At 38.3% G+C, this 17,951-nt stretch overlaps 1 protein-coding gene across 10 annotated transcripts in view; it reads right to left on the bottom strand.

Annotated features, from left to right (window-relative positions):
• Window positions 1–17,951, bottom strand: part of TENM3 (teneurin transmembrane protein 3) — a 468,379-nt gene that overhangs the window by 100,324 nt on the left and 350,104 nt on the right. For 9 of the 10 annotated variants that reach the window (XM_077814520.1, XM_077814521.1, XM_077814523.1 and 6 more), the window contains 5 exons: window positions 16,523–16,733; window positions 15,891–15,992; window positions 15,516–15,710; window positions 13,881–14,081; window positions 10,520–10,705 (listed from right to left, as the gene is read on the bottom strand). In XM_077814520.1, the coding sequence (XP_077670646.1) occupies window positions 10,520–10,705; window positions 13,881–14,081; window positions 15,516–15,710; window positions 15,891–15,992; window positions 16,523–16,733 (895 nt within the window). Of the gene's footprint in view, window positions 1–10,508; window positions 10,706–13,880; window positions 14,082–15,515; window positions 15,711–15,890; window positions 15,993–16,522; window positions 16,734–17,951 lie in introns of all 10 variants that reach the window. The other variant, XM_077814528.1, reaches the window with a different exon arrangement.

Below are 17,951 nucleotides of genomic sequence, written 5' to 3'. Positions count from 1 at the left end.
GATGTTAGATGGGGTGGGATCTGAGTTACTACAGAGAATTCTTTCCTGGGTGTCTGGCTGGTGAGTCTTGCCCATACACTCAGGTTTTCGCTGATCGCCATATTTGGGGTCGGGAAGAAACTTTCCTCCAGGGCAGATTGTCAGAGGCCCTATGGGTTTTTCACCTTCCTCTGCATCGTGGGGCACGGGTCACTTGCTGGAGGATTCTCTGCACCTCAAAGTCTTTAAACCATGATTTGAGGACTTCAATAGCTCAGACATAGGTTAGAGGATTGTTACAGGAGTTGGTGGGTGAGATTCTGTGGCCTGCGTTGTGCAGGAGGTCAGACTAGATGATCATAATGGTCCCTTCTGACCTTAAAGACTATGATTCTATAGCTCATATGGCAGCACGGCTTCCTCAGGAATCACGCTGTCCTGGTGTCCCTTGGAGTGAACACTGTCCCACATATGCCCTCAGCAAGGTTTCACTACGCAGAGGAGCACCCAGTATTAAATAGTTTTGATTAAATTAGTACTATTTTATATTGCACAAAACTACGGGGCTAAAGGGAATAACGCTGTGAAGAATAATCCTCTCCCTGACTTTTCCAGTTGAAGCTCAGCCACATGGTGCACCAGCAGAGGAGCTTCCTCAGGATCAGTGGAAGGAGAAATGATGCAGTGGAGCTGGTAATATCTCCTATTTGTGCTGCCCCCCAACTCAGATCAACCTCATCTGCTTCCCCTACATGTAAGGAAGATCAATCAGGTATCCAAACTGGTCTTTGAGCAAGAGGACAAAATATGGCTTACACTTGAACTCTGATCTGATAAAAAGAAAAGCAGTGCTTTCTCTATGGTCATATTTGAAATCTGTTGTAAAATGAGCCCTGAGCTAAACACAAATTAAATTAAGCATGGGCAGGTCTTACAATGCTACAGAGGAGAATACTGAATAACTAAGGAAGCCTTTCAGAGTAGCAGCCGTGTTAGTCTGTATCCACAAAAAGAAAAGGAGGACTTGTGGCACCTTAGAGACTAACAAATTTATTTGAGCATAAGCTTTTGTGAGCTATAGCTCACTTCATCAGATGCATTCAGTGGAAAATACAGTGGGGAGATTTATATACATAGAGAACATGAAACAATGGGTCACTCAGTACTTTTGAGCTTATGCTACTCATGGTCAACCTGAAAAAGAGCATAATACTGACTTTAGCTTTAGGGCCACATACTCACAAAGATCTCCACATCCAGTACCCACAGATGCCAATGGAAGTCCACATGGCACATGATCATGTTCCTATTCATTTTCACTAGTCCTGTGACATAAGGTGGATTAATTTCTGTTTGCAATTTTCCATTTCTTTTTAATAATTATGAAGATCTATAACTTTCAACTATCTCGTTTATCTAATTAATGTGGCCTACCTGTGGCAATCTCTTACTCAAGAAAATCCATGTTTTATTTTTTTTTAAACATTGATTCATGATTTCATGTAACAGAAAACAGTAAAAAAGTACTTTGTCTGCTTTTTCTTCTTTTCACAACTGAATTTTAGGGGAAATAATCTTGCAAAAGTTCTTAGAAGATAAAACAAGGAATGCCTGATTCCCATAGGGATACAAATGTATTACAAGCTGTACATTTTTTTTACTGTCCATCATTATTTGAGGCTAATTTCAGTTATGCCCATTAGATAAAGTAACCTCATGCAGTTACTAAAAAAGTAGTGTGAATACCGCTATTCCAACTTCAGCCCTCCTGTGGGATTAATTAATGAATGCTTAATGACATTAATCCACATTTAGATCACTTATGTTTAACCACATGCTTTCTATGCATACATATATAAATATTAATTTTGGACAGAATGATAATCGTTCAACACCATAACAATTAAACAGCTGTAACCTGTCTCGTGTGTTAAGTGATGGAGCTGCAGGCAAGCTCCATAAACAGATGGTCTTACCCACCCATGCTTAATGTTAACGACTTTTTAAAAAAGAGGTGTTGACAAATCAGAACAAGAAGGCATAGTTTTAATGCAAATCGGCCAATTTGCAATTTAGATTACGCTAAAAACTAATTTGGTGTATAGAAAAAATTAAGCTGTGTTGTAAAACGGAGACATTATACAACACTTGGATATAACAGATTCCCCACCAACATAATTATTTACTGATTTCATTCAGCTAGCAGAGTTTAATGGAAAAGCAGCTGGCAAAGTATTCATATTTATGGGATTTCTATGATTATTACTTAATTTATTAAGGCTACATGACAGTTAAATCACAGAAATAATAGCCCATTTCAAACAAACACTCTCTCTTCCAACTTTACAATATAGATATTCGAAAAGGAGAGGGTCACTGAACTCATTGTGAACGGGGCATAAAAAGAAAACATAACAATAACAAGCATCAACAACAAAAACATTTTAGCAAAACTGCAATCAGAAAACATAATTAAGGAATAAATGTTCACTCAGGAGTCTATCTGGTGTCCAGTTGTGCATGTGCAATCTTGCATTCACACAGAGATAAAGGTAGAGGTTGAGGATAGAAATTCCAATCTTAAATATGCAAACTACAATTACAGAAACTGGGTGGCCTCTGTGCTTAATACTTAAACAAACAAACAAAAAAATCACCAAAAATTTTAATATGGGACCAATTATTTGAATAGAAATAGAATTCGTTTAGGATGAAAATCTACCATAAGAGGCAAAAATAGATCTTCACAAAATAATAAAGGGCCATATTCTGACCTCAGACTCATGAATGCCACACCCAGACCAATTAAAGAATCGGGCAGGTAATTTCCCATGGCCTTGGCCTGGGGCTCTGTTGTAAAATAATCCTTGATCTAAACTGCTCCCACGTGGATTTAAGCAGAGGTGAAATCTTACCACTGCAAGGGGAAAAATATACAGAGTAATTTAGAAATCCTTTAATTTCCTTAGCACTTAATGTGCTTTGGAACATACACTGCCCTTTATTGACTCAACTCTACAAGGTGCTGAGCATCTGTGGGAGATTCCATGCTCCTTCAACTCTTATCGACTTAAGTACATTTCAGGATTAAGTCCTACCTGAGCATACAACTCTTGCTGAACAACTTGTACATCAATCTTTGGAATTATGCGTGTATCATACAGACCACACAATGAGTGTATCACGAGCAGGTATGGCATTAAGTGAGATACTGTGTGCAACTACAAAGGGCCAATGGAAATCATTCATATAAATTAATCTTTGATCTATTTTCCTGTTAGTCAAAGTAACCAAAAGAACAGGGTCAGTATTAAGGCTAGTTTTGTTTACTTTACATATTGGTTCTTACATATCACAATACCCCTTACTCATTTTAAATTATCTAAGAAAAACAGATTTAAATTAAATAACTGGAAACAAAAATTATTTCAAGGTATAAATGCCAACATAAGTGAGAATACAATCCCTGACAGATTTCCCGGCTGATCCTTCCCATCGAGCACTACTTAAAATTCTTGATAACCTTGCTAATGCTTTCCACAGTTGAAAACATTAGAAAACCCAAATATATTTTATATCTATTAATTTGTGAAAAAACTATTAGTGTGAAAAAGTGTGCTGGAGGAAGCACTGAAAGCTCTGGGCTCCTAACTTATTTGAAACAAATATCACTCTTGCTATACTGCTTATCAAAGATAACAAGATCAAGTGCATCAGACCAATATCTGTCCATACTTATAATGCATTTGATTTTTTTCCATATTGTTTAAGAGCTAACTCCCCAGCTGTGTGTATTTCATTTGCAATTTTCCAATCTTTGGCATCCTAAACCCCAGAGCCACCTTGGTGTTTAATAGAGGTATGCTGAGCAGTGCATGTCTAAGTTTTGTCTCAACAAACAAAGCATGTCTTTGTGATCATTAATGATCTTGTTTCCCAATGTACTAAAGAATGAGAATAAAAACAAATAGCTTGTATTTTGTAGCTTAAAGGAATTAGGAATTCCCCCAGGCCAAATTTCCATGTGAATTGCCTGAACGTACATGAAAATCAATGTAACTCAATAAACAACTTGATGTTTAACATATTATTAGAAGAGAATTCCACAAAGGACTATCTTTTTTAAAACACAGAAATGGGTTTTTTGGCTGTTTAATATGTGCCAACTTGAGGAATGCAACCAGTAGGCTAACTGAAAATAAATAGAAATAAAACATTTAGAGACAAACAGAAGTTTTCAGTAGACACTTAGAATATTCTTCACTTTACTGTCTCAAACTGCTCACGCTTTATGTAAAGCCATACCTCTTTAGATAGTCAAACAGATTATCGAGTTGGACAGTTCAGTTAATGCCTTTACCTACTAAAGGCTCCATTCATGCCTTTATGATTAATGTGCACATATCTCTCCCATCATTTTGATATAGTGTGGACATGACAGATGCAAAATATCGAGTAGATAGATCTGTCCACATAATAATGGGAATTTGTGCATGTGAACTTTGGGTGGCATTTGGCTAGTTGTGTATATATCTAATCTATGTCGATTTCTCAAGTATGTACAGTAGAACCCCATTTATCTGACCCTCCATTATCCAGCTTTCTGTATTAACTGCACAGTCACTAAGCACAGGTCCAGAAGCTGGCGAGGTGGCTGCTAGACAGTGCTGCAGCCTCACATTTTCCCAGTCTCTGGATTATCTGAAAATTTTAATTATTGGATCTGGCCCCAGGCCCAATTAGATCTGATAAACTGGGTTCTGGTATATTACCCTAGTATCTAGCTGCTGAACAGCACATGAAATCGTGAGTAAAGGGAATTCCTACTTTTTCAATACAGAAGGGAACATGAAAGACTTCCACATGCACAATGCAAACTACCTAAGTATTTTGCCACCAAGGGCAAGTTGTGCCAGTACATGGTATAAAAATGTTTGGTTTTATAGACAAAGGATGGCTATGGGAGTACTGTGTACGCAGATATCACTTGTGCTTTGCAATCTGTTACTTTGGTGGCCATGCTGTTATATAACCTAGAGGGGCTGGGACAAGGGCTCATTGGCTCTTTGCGTGCCAGGCTGAGGAAGAATCAATTCCCTTTCCACATGGCTATGCTATGAGTTAGGTGTGTGATTCCCCCCTTCATATAATTATACATGAGGTAACTCGAATAGAGTCAGTGCAAGTATAAATAGCATTGTATCATGGGCATCAGCTGCAGAGTCACAGCTGAGCTACGCCAAGTATGTGCCCACCATATTTTAGATGTGTTTATACCTGGCATGGCTCAGCTGTGCCTCCACGACTACACTGCTATCATTTATACTTGCGGTAGCTCTCATCGAGCTATGGTGAGTATCTATACATGAGCAGGGGAATCATGCCCCTAGCTCACAGTGGTAGACATAGCCTAAGACAGAACTACGGTTGGTTAAGAGCAAGAAAAGGACCTGATTTCTCTGTAACACTGGGGTCTCAAAGAGAACATCTCTAAGAAAAACATACATATCAGTGTGGCATATGATCCTGATGCTTCATTACTAATCTTAGAGACCGTAAAAGGAACACAAACAAATCAAACTTTAACCAAAGGTGGGATTTTCCTGACAACAGCGACCACACAATAAATATATGTATTGAAAAAGACAGACCTGCTTGCCCAATGCTGAAGAAAAACCTGTTTGTGCCTAATGTGTTGGAAATATTGTCCAAGAACAGTTAATCTGTGTACAACTATAACCCAGGTAATACAGCCCAGGTCAGTGAGACCAACAGTAGAGTGATCTGCTGAGTAATTGCTATTTGGCAAGTTAAAGCTACCTAAGTAAAGGCTTTATCTTACACTCCCATTTTTTCTTATGATTAATTTTTTTAAGAAAGGTAAGTTGTTCTCCTTCTACCTCTCTAATCACTTCTTAAACACATGCTTCGGTGAGTCCTTCTCATCCCATCTCCAACTTGCTGGAAGGGTTTCACTGGACTCTGCCCTTGTTGCCTCTCTCTCTTCTCTCTATACGCCTTATTTGTGGGTAATCTCATCCACAAGCCCAAATTCAACTGCCATCTTTACGCTGACAACTCCAGACCTCCCTCCCCATTCTTCACCTATTTCCTTCTGTCCAAACTAAAATCTCAGCCTGTCTCTCTAATATCTCCTCATGGATGTCTAGCGGTCAAAAAAAACCTGAACCTGTCTAAAAAAAAAGAGCTCTTAATCAGGTCCCTGCAGAAACCTCCCTCCTGTCTCTTTTTAATCATGTGGACAAGACCACCATCCGGTCACTTAGGTCCATAACCTGTGTGTCCTCTTCAACCTGGAACATGTTGTAGGGCCTCACTACTAGCCTACGTCTAGTTCTTATTGACTCTTTCTGCTCTAAGATATGGCTTTCCTCACATCTAAAAAACCCAACAAGCCTTGTCCAAGCTCTCTTCATCTTGCGTCTCAATTACTGCAATATTTTGCATCCTTTTATCTGGCCTTGAATAATGCAATCTTGCCTCAATTATATCCATTAAGAGTTCTGCAGCAAAGATCATTTTCTAAGCCCACCAATTTGACCATCTCACCCCTACTGCAGCCCTTCACTGGGTTTCCCTTCTCTATTGCATCAAATATGAACTGCTCATCTTCACTTTCAAGGCCCTCAATAGCCTCTCTCTTATTCATTATCGAGATGTCAGCTCCCACGTATGTTCAGTCCATGATGTCTGCCTACATCAGCAAATTATTAAATTTTCATACAAGCACCTTTGTACTTCATGCTACCCTCCCTTCTTGGGAGAAGCTTCCCATAAACATCTGCAAAGCTACCTCATCTCCTTTCAAAATCTTTCAAAATCTCCTTAAAACTCTCCTTTGCCATGATGCCTATGAAAACCTTGACAACAGTTAGCTCACAGGTAGGATTAGACCACTGCCTATCAAGATGAAGAATATTCATAGACTCATAGATTATAAAGACAGAAGAGACCATTGTGATAATCTAATCTGACCTCCTGTATAACGCAGACCCCATAAGACTTCCCACAATTAATTCCTGTTTTAAACAGCTCTTATATTTTAGAAAAACAACCAATCTTGATTTAAAATTTTCCAGTGATGGATAATCCACCATGACCCTTGATAAATTGTGCCAATCGTTAATTACACTCATTCTTAAAAATGCTCACCTTAATTCTTGTCTGAATTTGTCTAGCTTCAACTTCCAGCCACTGGATCTTATTATACCTTTGTCTGCTAGATTGAAGAGCCCTTTATTATCAAATTTCTGTTTCCTATGTTTTGCAGTGTCGTTGTAGTTGTGGTGTTTATCTCTCTAGAACAGTCCCGTACCATCATCAACTTCCTGGATACCATGATCAATTTAAACAATGGAACCCTACATATGACTATATTTAGGAAATCCCATGAATCATCACAGTTACCTCCAGAGATCCAACAATCACACCAAGAAATCTGTTCTCTACAGCCAGGCACTTGGATACAACAGAACATGCTCTGAAGAGGAAGTGTGGGATACTCACTTAAAACTACCTAGTACTGTACTGTAGATTGGAACATGGAGCAGGCACGCAAATGTGGCAGGAGACCTCTGCTTCAATACAGAAAAATATGCCATTGACTGCAGACCCTTCGCCGTCACTATAATCCCACACTAGAATCCATATAGAGTATCATCAAACAATTATAACCCACATTTGATGGGGACCACATCCTGAAAGAAATCTTCCCTGAACCCCCTCTTCTGTCCTTCAAACAATGCCTCAACCTCACCAAGCTCATCAGAATCAAGCTCCCCATAGACCAGGATACACCAGCTCAAAGTGGCACCAGACCCTACCAAAACAGATGCAAAACCTGTGGACATATCTCCACACTGCGATGATCAATACCCCCACAACACACCTTTCAAGATCCATGGGTCCTACAGACACTTATCACAACATGTGGTGTACCATATCCAATGCATCAAATGTCCCAACAATTACATTGGTGAAACCAGACAATCACTACGTTCTCGAATGAACTCACACCAAAAAACGATAAAAAGACAAAAACGCCGTATCATTGATGGGCAAACATTTTTCACTAAGCAATCACTCCATATCTGATCTCTCAGTCCTCATTCTCAAAGGAAACCTGCATAATGCCTTCAAAAGATGAGCCTGGAATTTAAATTCCTAACTCTGCTGGACACTAAAAAGCATGGACTTAACAAATACACTGGTTTTATGGCTCATTATGACAATTTGTAACACACCCTGCTAACCTTCCATTGCTCTAGAACAGCACAGGTGTTAATTGTACACTTCATTTTAAGTGGTCTCCTACAGCAGCGGTTCTCAGCTGGTCCGCCGCTTGCCTGCTGCGTCCGCAAGTTTGGCCGATTGCGGCTCCCACTGGCTGCGGTTCGCCTCTCCAGGCCAATGGGAGCTGCGGGAAGGGCGGTCAGCACATCCCTTGGCCCGTGCCATTTTCTGCAGCCCCCAGTGGCCCGGAGTGGTGAACCGCGGCCAGTGGGAGCCGCAATCGGCCGAACCTATGGACGCAGCAGGTAAACAAACTGGTCCGGCCCGTCAGGGGCTTTCCCTGAACAAGCGGCGGACTGGCTTTAAGAACCACTGTCCTACAGCATGTGTGAATCACTTACGCTTAACAATCTGTCACAATCTGTCACATGCAATATTCCAGTAGCAGTTGTACCAGTGCCAAATACAGAAGGAACATAACTCCTCCACTGCTACTCGATAATCCTCTCTTTATCCATCTAAAGATCAGATTAGCCCCTTTGGCCACAGCACTGCACTTGGAGCTCATGTTCATCTGTTATCACTCCTGAGTCTTTTTCAGAGTCACGGCTTCTCAGGATAGACTTTCCCATCTCGTAAGTATGGCCTACATCCTTCGTTCCTAGATATACAGCCTTATATTTGGCCATAGTAAAAGGCATATGTTTTGTTTGCAACCTACTTCCAAAGCAATTCCAATCGCTTTGTATTAGCAACCTGTCATCTTCATTATTTACCACTCCTCCAATTTTGGTGTCATCTGCAACCTTTCTAAGTGATGATTTTGTTTTCTTCCACATCATTGATAAAAATGTTAAATAGCATAGGGCCAAGAATCAATCCCTGTGGGAGACCACTTGAAACACATCTGCTCAGTAATGATTCCCCACTTAAAACTACATTTGGAGATCTATCGGTTAGCCAGTTTTTAATCCATTTAGCGTGTGCCAAGTTTATTTTGTATTGTTCTAGTTTCTTACTCAAAATGTTACCTGGTACCATGTCAGATGCCTTACAGAAGTCTAAGTACATTATATCAACACTATTATCATCATCAATCAAACTTGCAATTTCATTAAAAAATTCTCATCATAGCGTCTCATTGATTCCTAGTACTCCCATATCTGTCTGTATCCATCAGTCTTATACTTAGATTATAAACTCTTTGGGGTAGAGACCATCTTTTTTTGTTCTGTGTTTGTACAATGCCTAGCACAATGGGGTCCTGGTCCATGACTACTTGGTCCTGTGGTAGGACAAGTAAATAATAGTGTCACTTGCTTTTCTGTGACAACTTTTCTTCCCCTTTTTCTAATTCTTCTGTTCTTTTTAGTATATATATATATACACACACACACACACAAATCCCTGCATTTACTCACTGCCAAAGATGCCTGTCAAATTCTGTGTGATTGGAAAAGTATACATCCAAAGGCAGAATGTGGCCTTTGGTAAGTTTCTGGAGACACATTCATGAACTTCTAGGAAAGAGAATGATCTTTCATATAATTTGAAGGAAAGGATCACACACTTTGCTTTTTGTCCATGTTATATGGAATATACAAGGTGTAAATAAGTCAATGATAAAAGCACAGGAGTTTCTAAAGGATAGAACATTTTTGATTACGGAAACATACAGAGATTAATGAAGACTGCTTCTTTTGAATTTGTCACTTCAAAGTGCTTTTAAATGTAATGTTATTTGCTTAGCAGATATCTTGTACAACTGTAAAGTAGAAATGCATTATGTCAACAAAAAGGATAATTGGGGGGGGTGGGGTGGCAGTTAGATTTCTTTACCACCTTGGTAAATGTTTTCATTTTTGGGCTCAGGTTAGAGTAAGTTTTGTAGGCTTTCTTCTTAGAAAAGGGGTGGCGGGGAAGGTAGCATAGTAACATCTTTTGGAAAACTATCATATAAAAATAAAAAAGCATACATCAGAAGACTTATTTACAGTTTTAAAAAATATGTAAGCTTCTCCTCTACAGGAGGCAGTTACAGGAAACGATTGAAAGGGAAATTCTTGCACCTCCCATTTGTGGCAAACAAGCTGTAAAGAACTGATGAGCCATTATGTAATCATTTCCTTTCTTAAAACATCAGTTCCTTTACAAACACTGACAGGTGCAAATATTCTGTTTGAAGAAACAAGCTTCAAAGTGTTACATTTCTGATGCACAAAAGGCCAGGAATTCTAGCTTTTTGAGTTTTGTATTGAAGACAGATATTAAAGCACAGCTAACCTACCAATAGTACAGTGCTCTCCGTTCCATCCCTGGCTACATTCACACTTCCCATCTTTACAGGTTCCATGTTCAGCACAGCGAGGATGGCAGGCTCTTTGATTGCAGGCTGGTCCAGTCCAACCTTCTTCGCAACGACATGTTCCACCCATGCAAACACCATGAGAGCCACAGTCCACGGAACAGATTTCTGTATTTAAAAGGAGGGATGGGAGAAACAGAGAGAAAGAACAAGAGGAGAGCGCATATTAATTAGCAAAGTTACATTTTAATTCAACATATGAAGGAGAAAAGCAAAATCTTTGAAAATTAAATCAAAGGAATTTACTGCTAAAACATTTTCAGGTGGGACCGAAGAGAATATGGAATACGGAATTTTATCTCTGCTAATGCTTAATTAGTTACCCAGTAGACTTAGTAATGCCTACATGTCCACAGCTCTTCTGTCAGTTAGCTCTGAGTAATTTCCAATTATATTTTTTGCGAGCACATATTTCTTAAGAGTTACCTTTTATAGCTTAGATTATATGCATTTAAACCCATTAGAATTTACGGCATTGTTTTAATGACTAAATGTACCACGTACCTTACAGGTCATTTACATTATAGGCAAAAATCTACAATTGAACAGAAGTTCAGTTTAGCAAAGGGGCTTTTTTTCCTCTCCCCCAGGTTTCTTTCAAATTTGAAATGTGCCATCTCGGACATATTTTTTCATTAAAAAGAATCAGCCTCAGTGAGACACATTAGTGCATTGCTGACATACTGACATGTCTGTTAAATATAAGATTTTTTTAAACTTTCTGTAAATTTATAGCAATGACAGCTTTAGGCAGTCTGGTTTAAAAACAGAAAGACTATTAAAAATAAATCAACAAAAGTATTCAACTTGTCACCTACACTAACAGGGTTTTATAACTAGTAGAATAATTGAAAAGAACAATAAGGCCTAAGTTATTCATAGGCCAAACAATATATCTTACATCTCAAAACTAATACAAGATAATAATTCAGGTTGTTATAATTTGCATTTATCCTTTTTCTTTATTCAGTCAGTCTTTGGAAAACTTAATTTGTGTGAATCTGAGTACAGAAAAAAAGCCTGAGGGATGTTTTTTAGTCTCTTAGAATACAGTTAGTTACAATCATATGCTGGTTCATAAGAATGTTATATTTAGTTTGGGTTTCCTTGTAAAAGACAGCAAACCACCCTAATAAGAAAGAACTAAAATTATTTTTGACTGCAATAAAAAGAGAGCTCATAAAAGAGACTGAAAGGTTTTACATATGGGCTTTGTTTCCAGTTTTTCATTCAGTAGTATTTTCCCCCCAATACATTATAATTCTCTGCCTCAAAGTGCTATAAAACATTCAACACAGCATCAAGTTTTGATGGCACTTCTTATGAGCAATAGTGCAGAATGTTTACTGGGCAAGAGAGCTCTGCTGTTTTTCCCACACAACATTTTCTATCTACTTTGAATTAAATTTTTGATTAAAAGATCTGAGATGATCTGATTAACTTCAGAGTTACAGAACATCAACCCAGCTGCAGGAGAGGCAGAAGTTTATTTCAGAGGTTCCCCCTTTTTTCTTCAATCTAATCAATTTTTCATTAGGGTGAAGGTGTTTATCAGCTTTGAGCACACTAGCTTTGAGCAAGATGTGTCAATCTTTGTAATTAACTTATTAATTAGAGTTAATTTAATTGAAGTGGAATTGAAGGGCTAATTAATGGACAAACTGCTGATGAAGATAGAGGAAAGCTCTGTTGATTTCAACCCTGTAAGCTTTCTGATGGATATAACTCATTCTTCTCCCTTTTGCAGCTTTACAAAATATTTCTTTATGAGTAAGATTTACTTATTTATTGACTTTAAATATCTGAAGGTCATTTTGTCAACTTCAGTAGGGGTCCTTTACATTTTAGTGCACAAACTATTTTCTATGTCATAAATCTGAAGTAACTGAAATATCTGAATATACAGGAAACAGATCACTTGTCTACATTTCAGCTACCAACTACTTTTCAAAAGATGAGCACAGACAGTGAATGACCAAAAATAACGTGTAGTGTGTAAAGATGGATACCATCAGAAGTTGTGCACCATCCATATTTTCTTTGAACCATATAGCAGACTTTCCACAGTCATTTTTATAAGAACCTAAGCACCTGGATGCCATACCAGATGAGCTCAGAAAGCTTTCTGTGCTCAGTAGACATTCAAAAACAAAAGTAGCAGAACAGTAGAGGACAACACCTTTTCTTTGGAGGTACAAATATTACTTTAGTATCTGATAATACATATGCACACACAAAGTAAATGCCTAAATCTGAAAGTATATATGGAACGTTAAATATGGGAAAATACTCCTCTTCTACAGTTTTCTCACTCTGTTGCCTTCCCTTGAAAATCCATACCTATATCTGATACCTGAGCTACCAATGACTTTCAAGGACTGTTGATCAATATCATAGATAGACACAAACGGCATTTCAAAATGGCAGTTATTCACAGAGAACTGGTTAAATATCATTCATAACTTGATATAAAACCACCACCCCTCAAGCTGGCCATGTGTCTAGGCATCATTTAGAGCATCGTCTACTTTGTTAGATTATTAACAAATTATTTGCTTTTTTTGACAAAACACATCTGACAGTTAGAAATTATCTAGATTTTAAATATGTGGCTACAAAAGGAGTAATTTTTTCCAAAATTTGGCACAAAAAGGTTGCTCTCAGACTGAGACTAAAATTCAGATTCTGATCTAAATTATAGTAATTCCATATTTTAATCCAAATTTATACCAATGTATCTAAGACCAGCAACCGGCCTTAAATATGCCAAGTTTTGGCCTTAAAGAAAGCCTTACCTGCTAGATCTGTTGGCCAAATCATGCAGTCCTTATTCAGGCAAAATTTCCATTAACTACAGTTGGAGTTTTGCCTGAACAAGGCCTACAGGACTGGCCCATCCAAGCAGCTAAAAATAGATTTTTCAAATGGAAATATTTCTGGATGCGTCATTAACACAGTTCTAAATATGCAGATGAATATTTCAGTACAGATCTTAAATGTAGAAGGTACATATAACATTTTGTTCTTTTCTGTGAACCACCAGCAAAACATGCCTTCAATTAGTAGCTGAGTGAAGAAACTGTTTGATTTTCAAATATGTACAGATGGTCATTTGTTCTGAATGTTTCACTCATGATTTATGGCCTAATCCTGCTCCCACTGCAGTCAACAGAAAGACAGCGTCAATGGCAGCTGGATCAGGTTCTTACACAATAATGCAAGATTATGCATTAATTTAAAATATTTTAGAGTTTTACACATAGGGAATGTTTTTAATTCTTACCATTTGAGCAATCTGCACCTGTCCAATTAGGATCACAAGTGCAGGTACCACTTTCTTGAAGGTACGTCCCATGACCAGAGCACTGGTCTGGACACATTGTCTTCAGTATTTCACAGTTGCTACCACCCCATCCTGGATTACAGTGGCACTCTCCATGGATACACACACCATGACTAGAACAGGCTGGGTCTAAGCAATCAGCTGGAAAGAAAAAGATAATCTTTACCATGTTATTATTAACAATTACAATAGCAGCAATTATCATCCAAGGATTTTAAGCACTTTCTGAATTAATTAAAAAATGCCTGTGAGGTAAACAGTACTACACTCATTTAACAACAAACAGTAAACTGAGATACGAGGCGATGAGGCGAATCACAATGCTACGTAATGAGTCAGTGGGAGAACAGAGAGTAGAACTCACAAGACCTGAGGTGGCCCCTAGCCCGCCTGCTTTAATCACAAACAACAAGCACTATCTGACCAAATAAATAAATAAAAATCAATATATAACTAATAGAGTGCAACTTCTAATCCATTTTTGCTAGCATATTGGTAATTTTCTTTGTAGTACGTTAGAACATCAAAAGTAATTGTTAAGGATCCACGTTCATGTGTGTAACTGGTTTAATGACATCCTGGGGATAACAGACATAAACCTCGAAGTCACTGATGTAACTGAGACTCTTGCAAGGATTTGTAATTTTCTGAATTACACCAAGATTCACTTGGGTTTTCAGGCTATTTCTCTCTGTTCTCCTAATCACAGAGTAACAAAATCTTGGATTCTCTATAACAAGCAGTATCAACTGACCTAATCCACTACTACTGAGTTCTAACAGCTATATAGGACCCTCAACCTGTTTGAGAAATAAATGAGTTGGGTATTCTCTATCCTTCTTAATTCACTTTAATGTGCTTTAGATGACGAGATTTAATTTAGCAATTTGACTCAATAAAACTTTACACTTGTAGGGTCAATGGTCTGAAAATTTAATTCCAGAGACTTAATTGCATTACTTTGTATGTGGAGATCAATAAAATCAATTTGATTGAGGAAGGGAAATGGTGCTTTTTCCTCCTAAAAAAAATAAATAGAAAATGAACTCCACTTTACAGCATACCAGAATGAATACATGTACATCTCTAGAATACAAAAAGAGATGCAAAATTTTTCATTGTGATGCACTTGAATCAGCATTTTCAACTGTAAGTCTTTATAAAAATGTTGGTGGGAAAGACTGTATGCAATAGAGTAACAATTTCCTCTACAATGTGAAAAATCACTATGTCTTTCTGTGTTCTAACAGTCATCTTTTCTTGTGCTTCCCTCTTAGCTGATGTCAGACAGATAAAGTAAATTATTTTTAATATGCTGAAATTATTAGACAAAACCTGCTGAAAGCAAAATATCTAGCAAACAGGATATTTTAGTATGTTTAATGTAAGGTAAACAATTTGCCAGCACATGGCTTTACTGGGCCAGATTTTCAGCTGGTGCAAATTGACATGGCTCCAGTGAAAGCAATTGTGCTATGCTGACTTACACCAGCTGAAAAATCTGACCCTCTGTGTTGTAACCTGACATTTTAGAAACATTACTGTAGATGCTTGGGTAAATATTTACGTATTTACCTTCTTCACAGTTTTCTCCTTTGTACCCAGAGTTGCAGGCACAAGAGCCCATGATACAAATCCCACGGCCCCCACACTGAGGATCAATACACTGGGTGGTAGGCACATCACACTCTGTACCCTTCCAACCGCTGAAACAGAGACAGCGCCCTTTGGAATACTGCCCGTTGCCACTACACAATACTGGGCAGGCTGCTGTGAAATAAAACACGACAGAAGAATTAACAAAACCCTTTTCAATCAAGCTTTGAGAAAAAAAGAGGAACATGTATGAAACAAGTTGCATGCCAGTTTCTTTTCCTTGACAGATTAGTAATGACTTGTCTTTCTGCAGTTTATTTATTTTAACTTAAGAAAAGAATTTGGTTCAGATACCTCTTGAACAATCAGGGCCCAGAAATCCAGGAAAACAATGGCATGATCCAGAAACACACTCTCCGTTTCCATGGCAATTTCGGGGGCATTCCACTACAGACTCTGAAAGAAAGAGTACGAAAAATAATTCATACAGATTCCCACCATAGTACTAAACTAGAACAGAAGGTGTTTATCATCTAATTCTAAACCACTAGTGACTGATAGCAAATGAAGGTACTTGCAGAAGCATGTATGTCACTTTGTTTAGTGATTGTAAGAAAGTAAATAGTGGTTAATTTCCTGTAATTAATGCTTGTGGTATCCTATTACATTATGTTATAACAAGAAGCTCAAGATTTAAACAGTAGAATGATAGTTACTTTATGCTCATAATAAAGCCTAATGCTGCTTAATGAACATTTCAAAAAGCATCTTCCTTTGTGAACTATACATCATGGGAGGCTTTCATACTTCAGTTACTAAACAATTAAAATACATTTTCTATATCTTTTGTTGAGTCATGAAAAAAACATAATAAATTCAACATTGGTGAAAACAACCCAGAGTATTTAACTCAGAAAACTCATCTCTATTTTTAACAGAATGCTTAGATTACAGCTTTTGCTGAAAACTTGGAAGACTGTGCTTACCTATAACAATGGTATTAAAAGACACCTGCTCTGCATTTTTCCCATCATTATAAAAAGCCAGATGCCAGATTCCAGAATCCAAATACTGGATAAAACCTGCCTCATGGAGACTGATAGACCTTGTCTGTCGGCCTGCTCTCTCTGACTCAAGCAGGTTGCGCTGTTCTCTTGCGATCAACCTGCTACCATCAAGGAGTTCCACAAAGTCATACTACAAGGGAGAAATGTGCAAAGGGTTTATTATCCACTTACTGCTCTTTTTAGTTACCATTTTCATAATTTTTTCTATAATTTAACAGTTATGAAACGTGTCAGCCCCAGAGACTGCAGTTCCATATTTCTGCACAGAACAAATAGTATAGAGAGTTTCAGAGTAGCAGCCGTGTTAGTCTGTATTCGCAAAAAGAAAAGGAGTACTTGTGGCACCTCAGAGACTAACCCATTTATTTGAGCATGAGCTTTCCTGAGCTACAGCTCACTGCATCGGATGCAGAGTGGCAGTGCAAGTTTCCCCACAATATCATGCAATATGTTTTCAGCTTGACCAGCAGAGATCCCTTCTAGAACAGAAGAGATAAACTCTCAGGCTATGTCTACATGGCCCCACAATTGAACTATGGGTGTGTGAACTGCAGCATGCACTAGCATGTGGTGTGTAACTCCCCTGTGTGGACGCTTGCTGGCATGAAGTAAAGCAGTGGTTCTCAAACTTTTGTTCTGGTACCCCTTTCACATAGCAAGCCTCTGAGTGTGACCCCCCCCACTTATAAATTAAAAACAATTTTTTTATATTTAACACTATTATAAATGCTGGACACAGAGCGGGGTTTGTGGTGGAGGCTGACGGCTCAGGACCCACCATGTAATAATCTCGTGACCCCCTGAGGGGTCCCGACTCCCAGTTTGAGAACCCCTGAACTAAAGGACTATGTTAATGCGAATGAAGTACCTTTTAGTTTACAACTGCAGCATCCACATGGGGGAGATACATGCTAGTGTGTGCTACAGGTCTCACCACACCCATAGTCCAAACTGCAGAGCCATGTAGACAAGCCTTCTGTTTTTGTCCGTTCTTTCCACCCCTCTTGCTGAGATTTCTAAGGAGAATGCCAAGTAGTGCCAATTGTCATGGTGATGCTTTCTTGTGATATTGACACCTGACTACCATTCATTTAACATTAATTTGCAGAACAAAAGTCAGACGAGGTTAGTCTGCAGTCACAATTTGCAGATGTGAGCTGGCCATCTGCAGGTGAAAGACTGATTCCATACAGACTGTGCCAAATAAATTAACTAATAAGAATATCCTACCCCAATCCATTACCATTTGCTTCTTCTTTTGTTTCACAATCCAAGGTAAGTTCTCTGTTGCTGTAATTCCACTGACTTCAAAATAGATACTACAGCAGAAAATATGGCTTTACGTTTC

Source organism: Eretmochelys imbricata, chromosome 4, assembly GCF_965152235.1.
Source record: "Eretmochelys imbricata isolate rEreImb1 chromosome 4, rEreImb1.hap1, whole genome shotgun sequence".
NCBI lineage: Eukaryota > Metazoa > Chordata > Testudines > Cheloniidae > Eretmochelys > Eretmochelys imbricata.
This window is presented reverse-complemented; position numbering and strand designations above follow the sequence as displayed.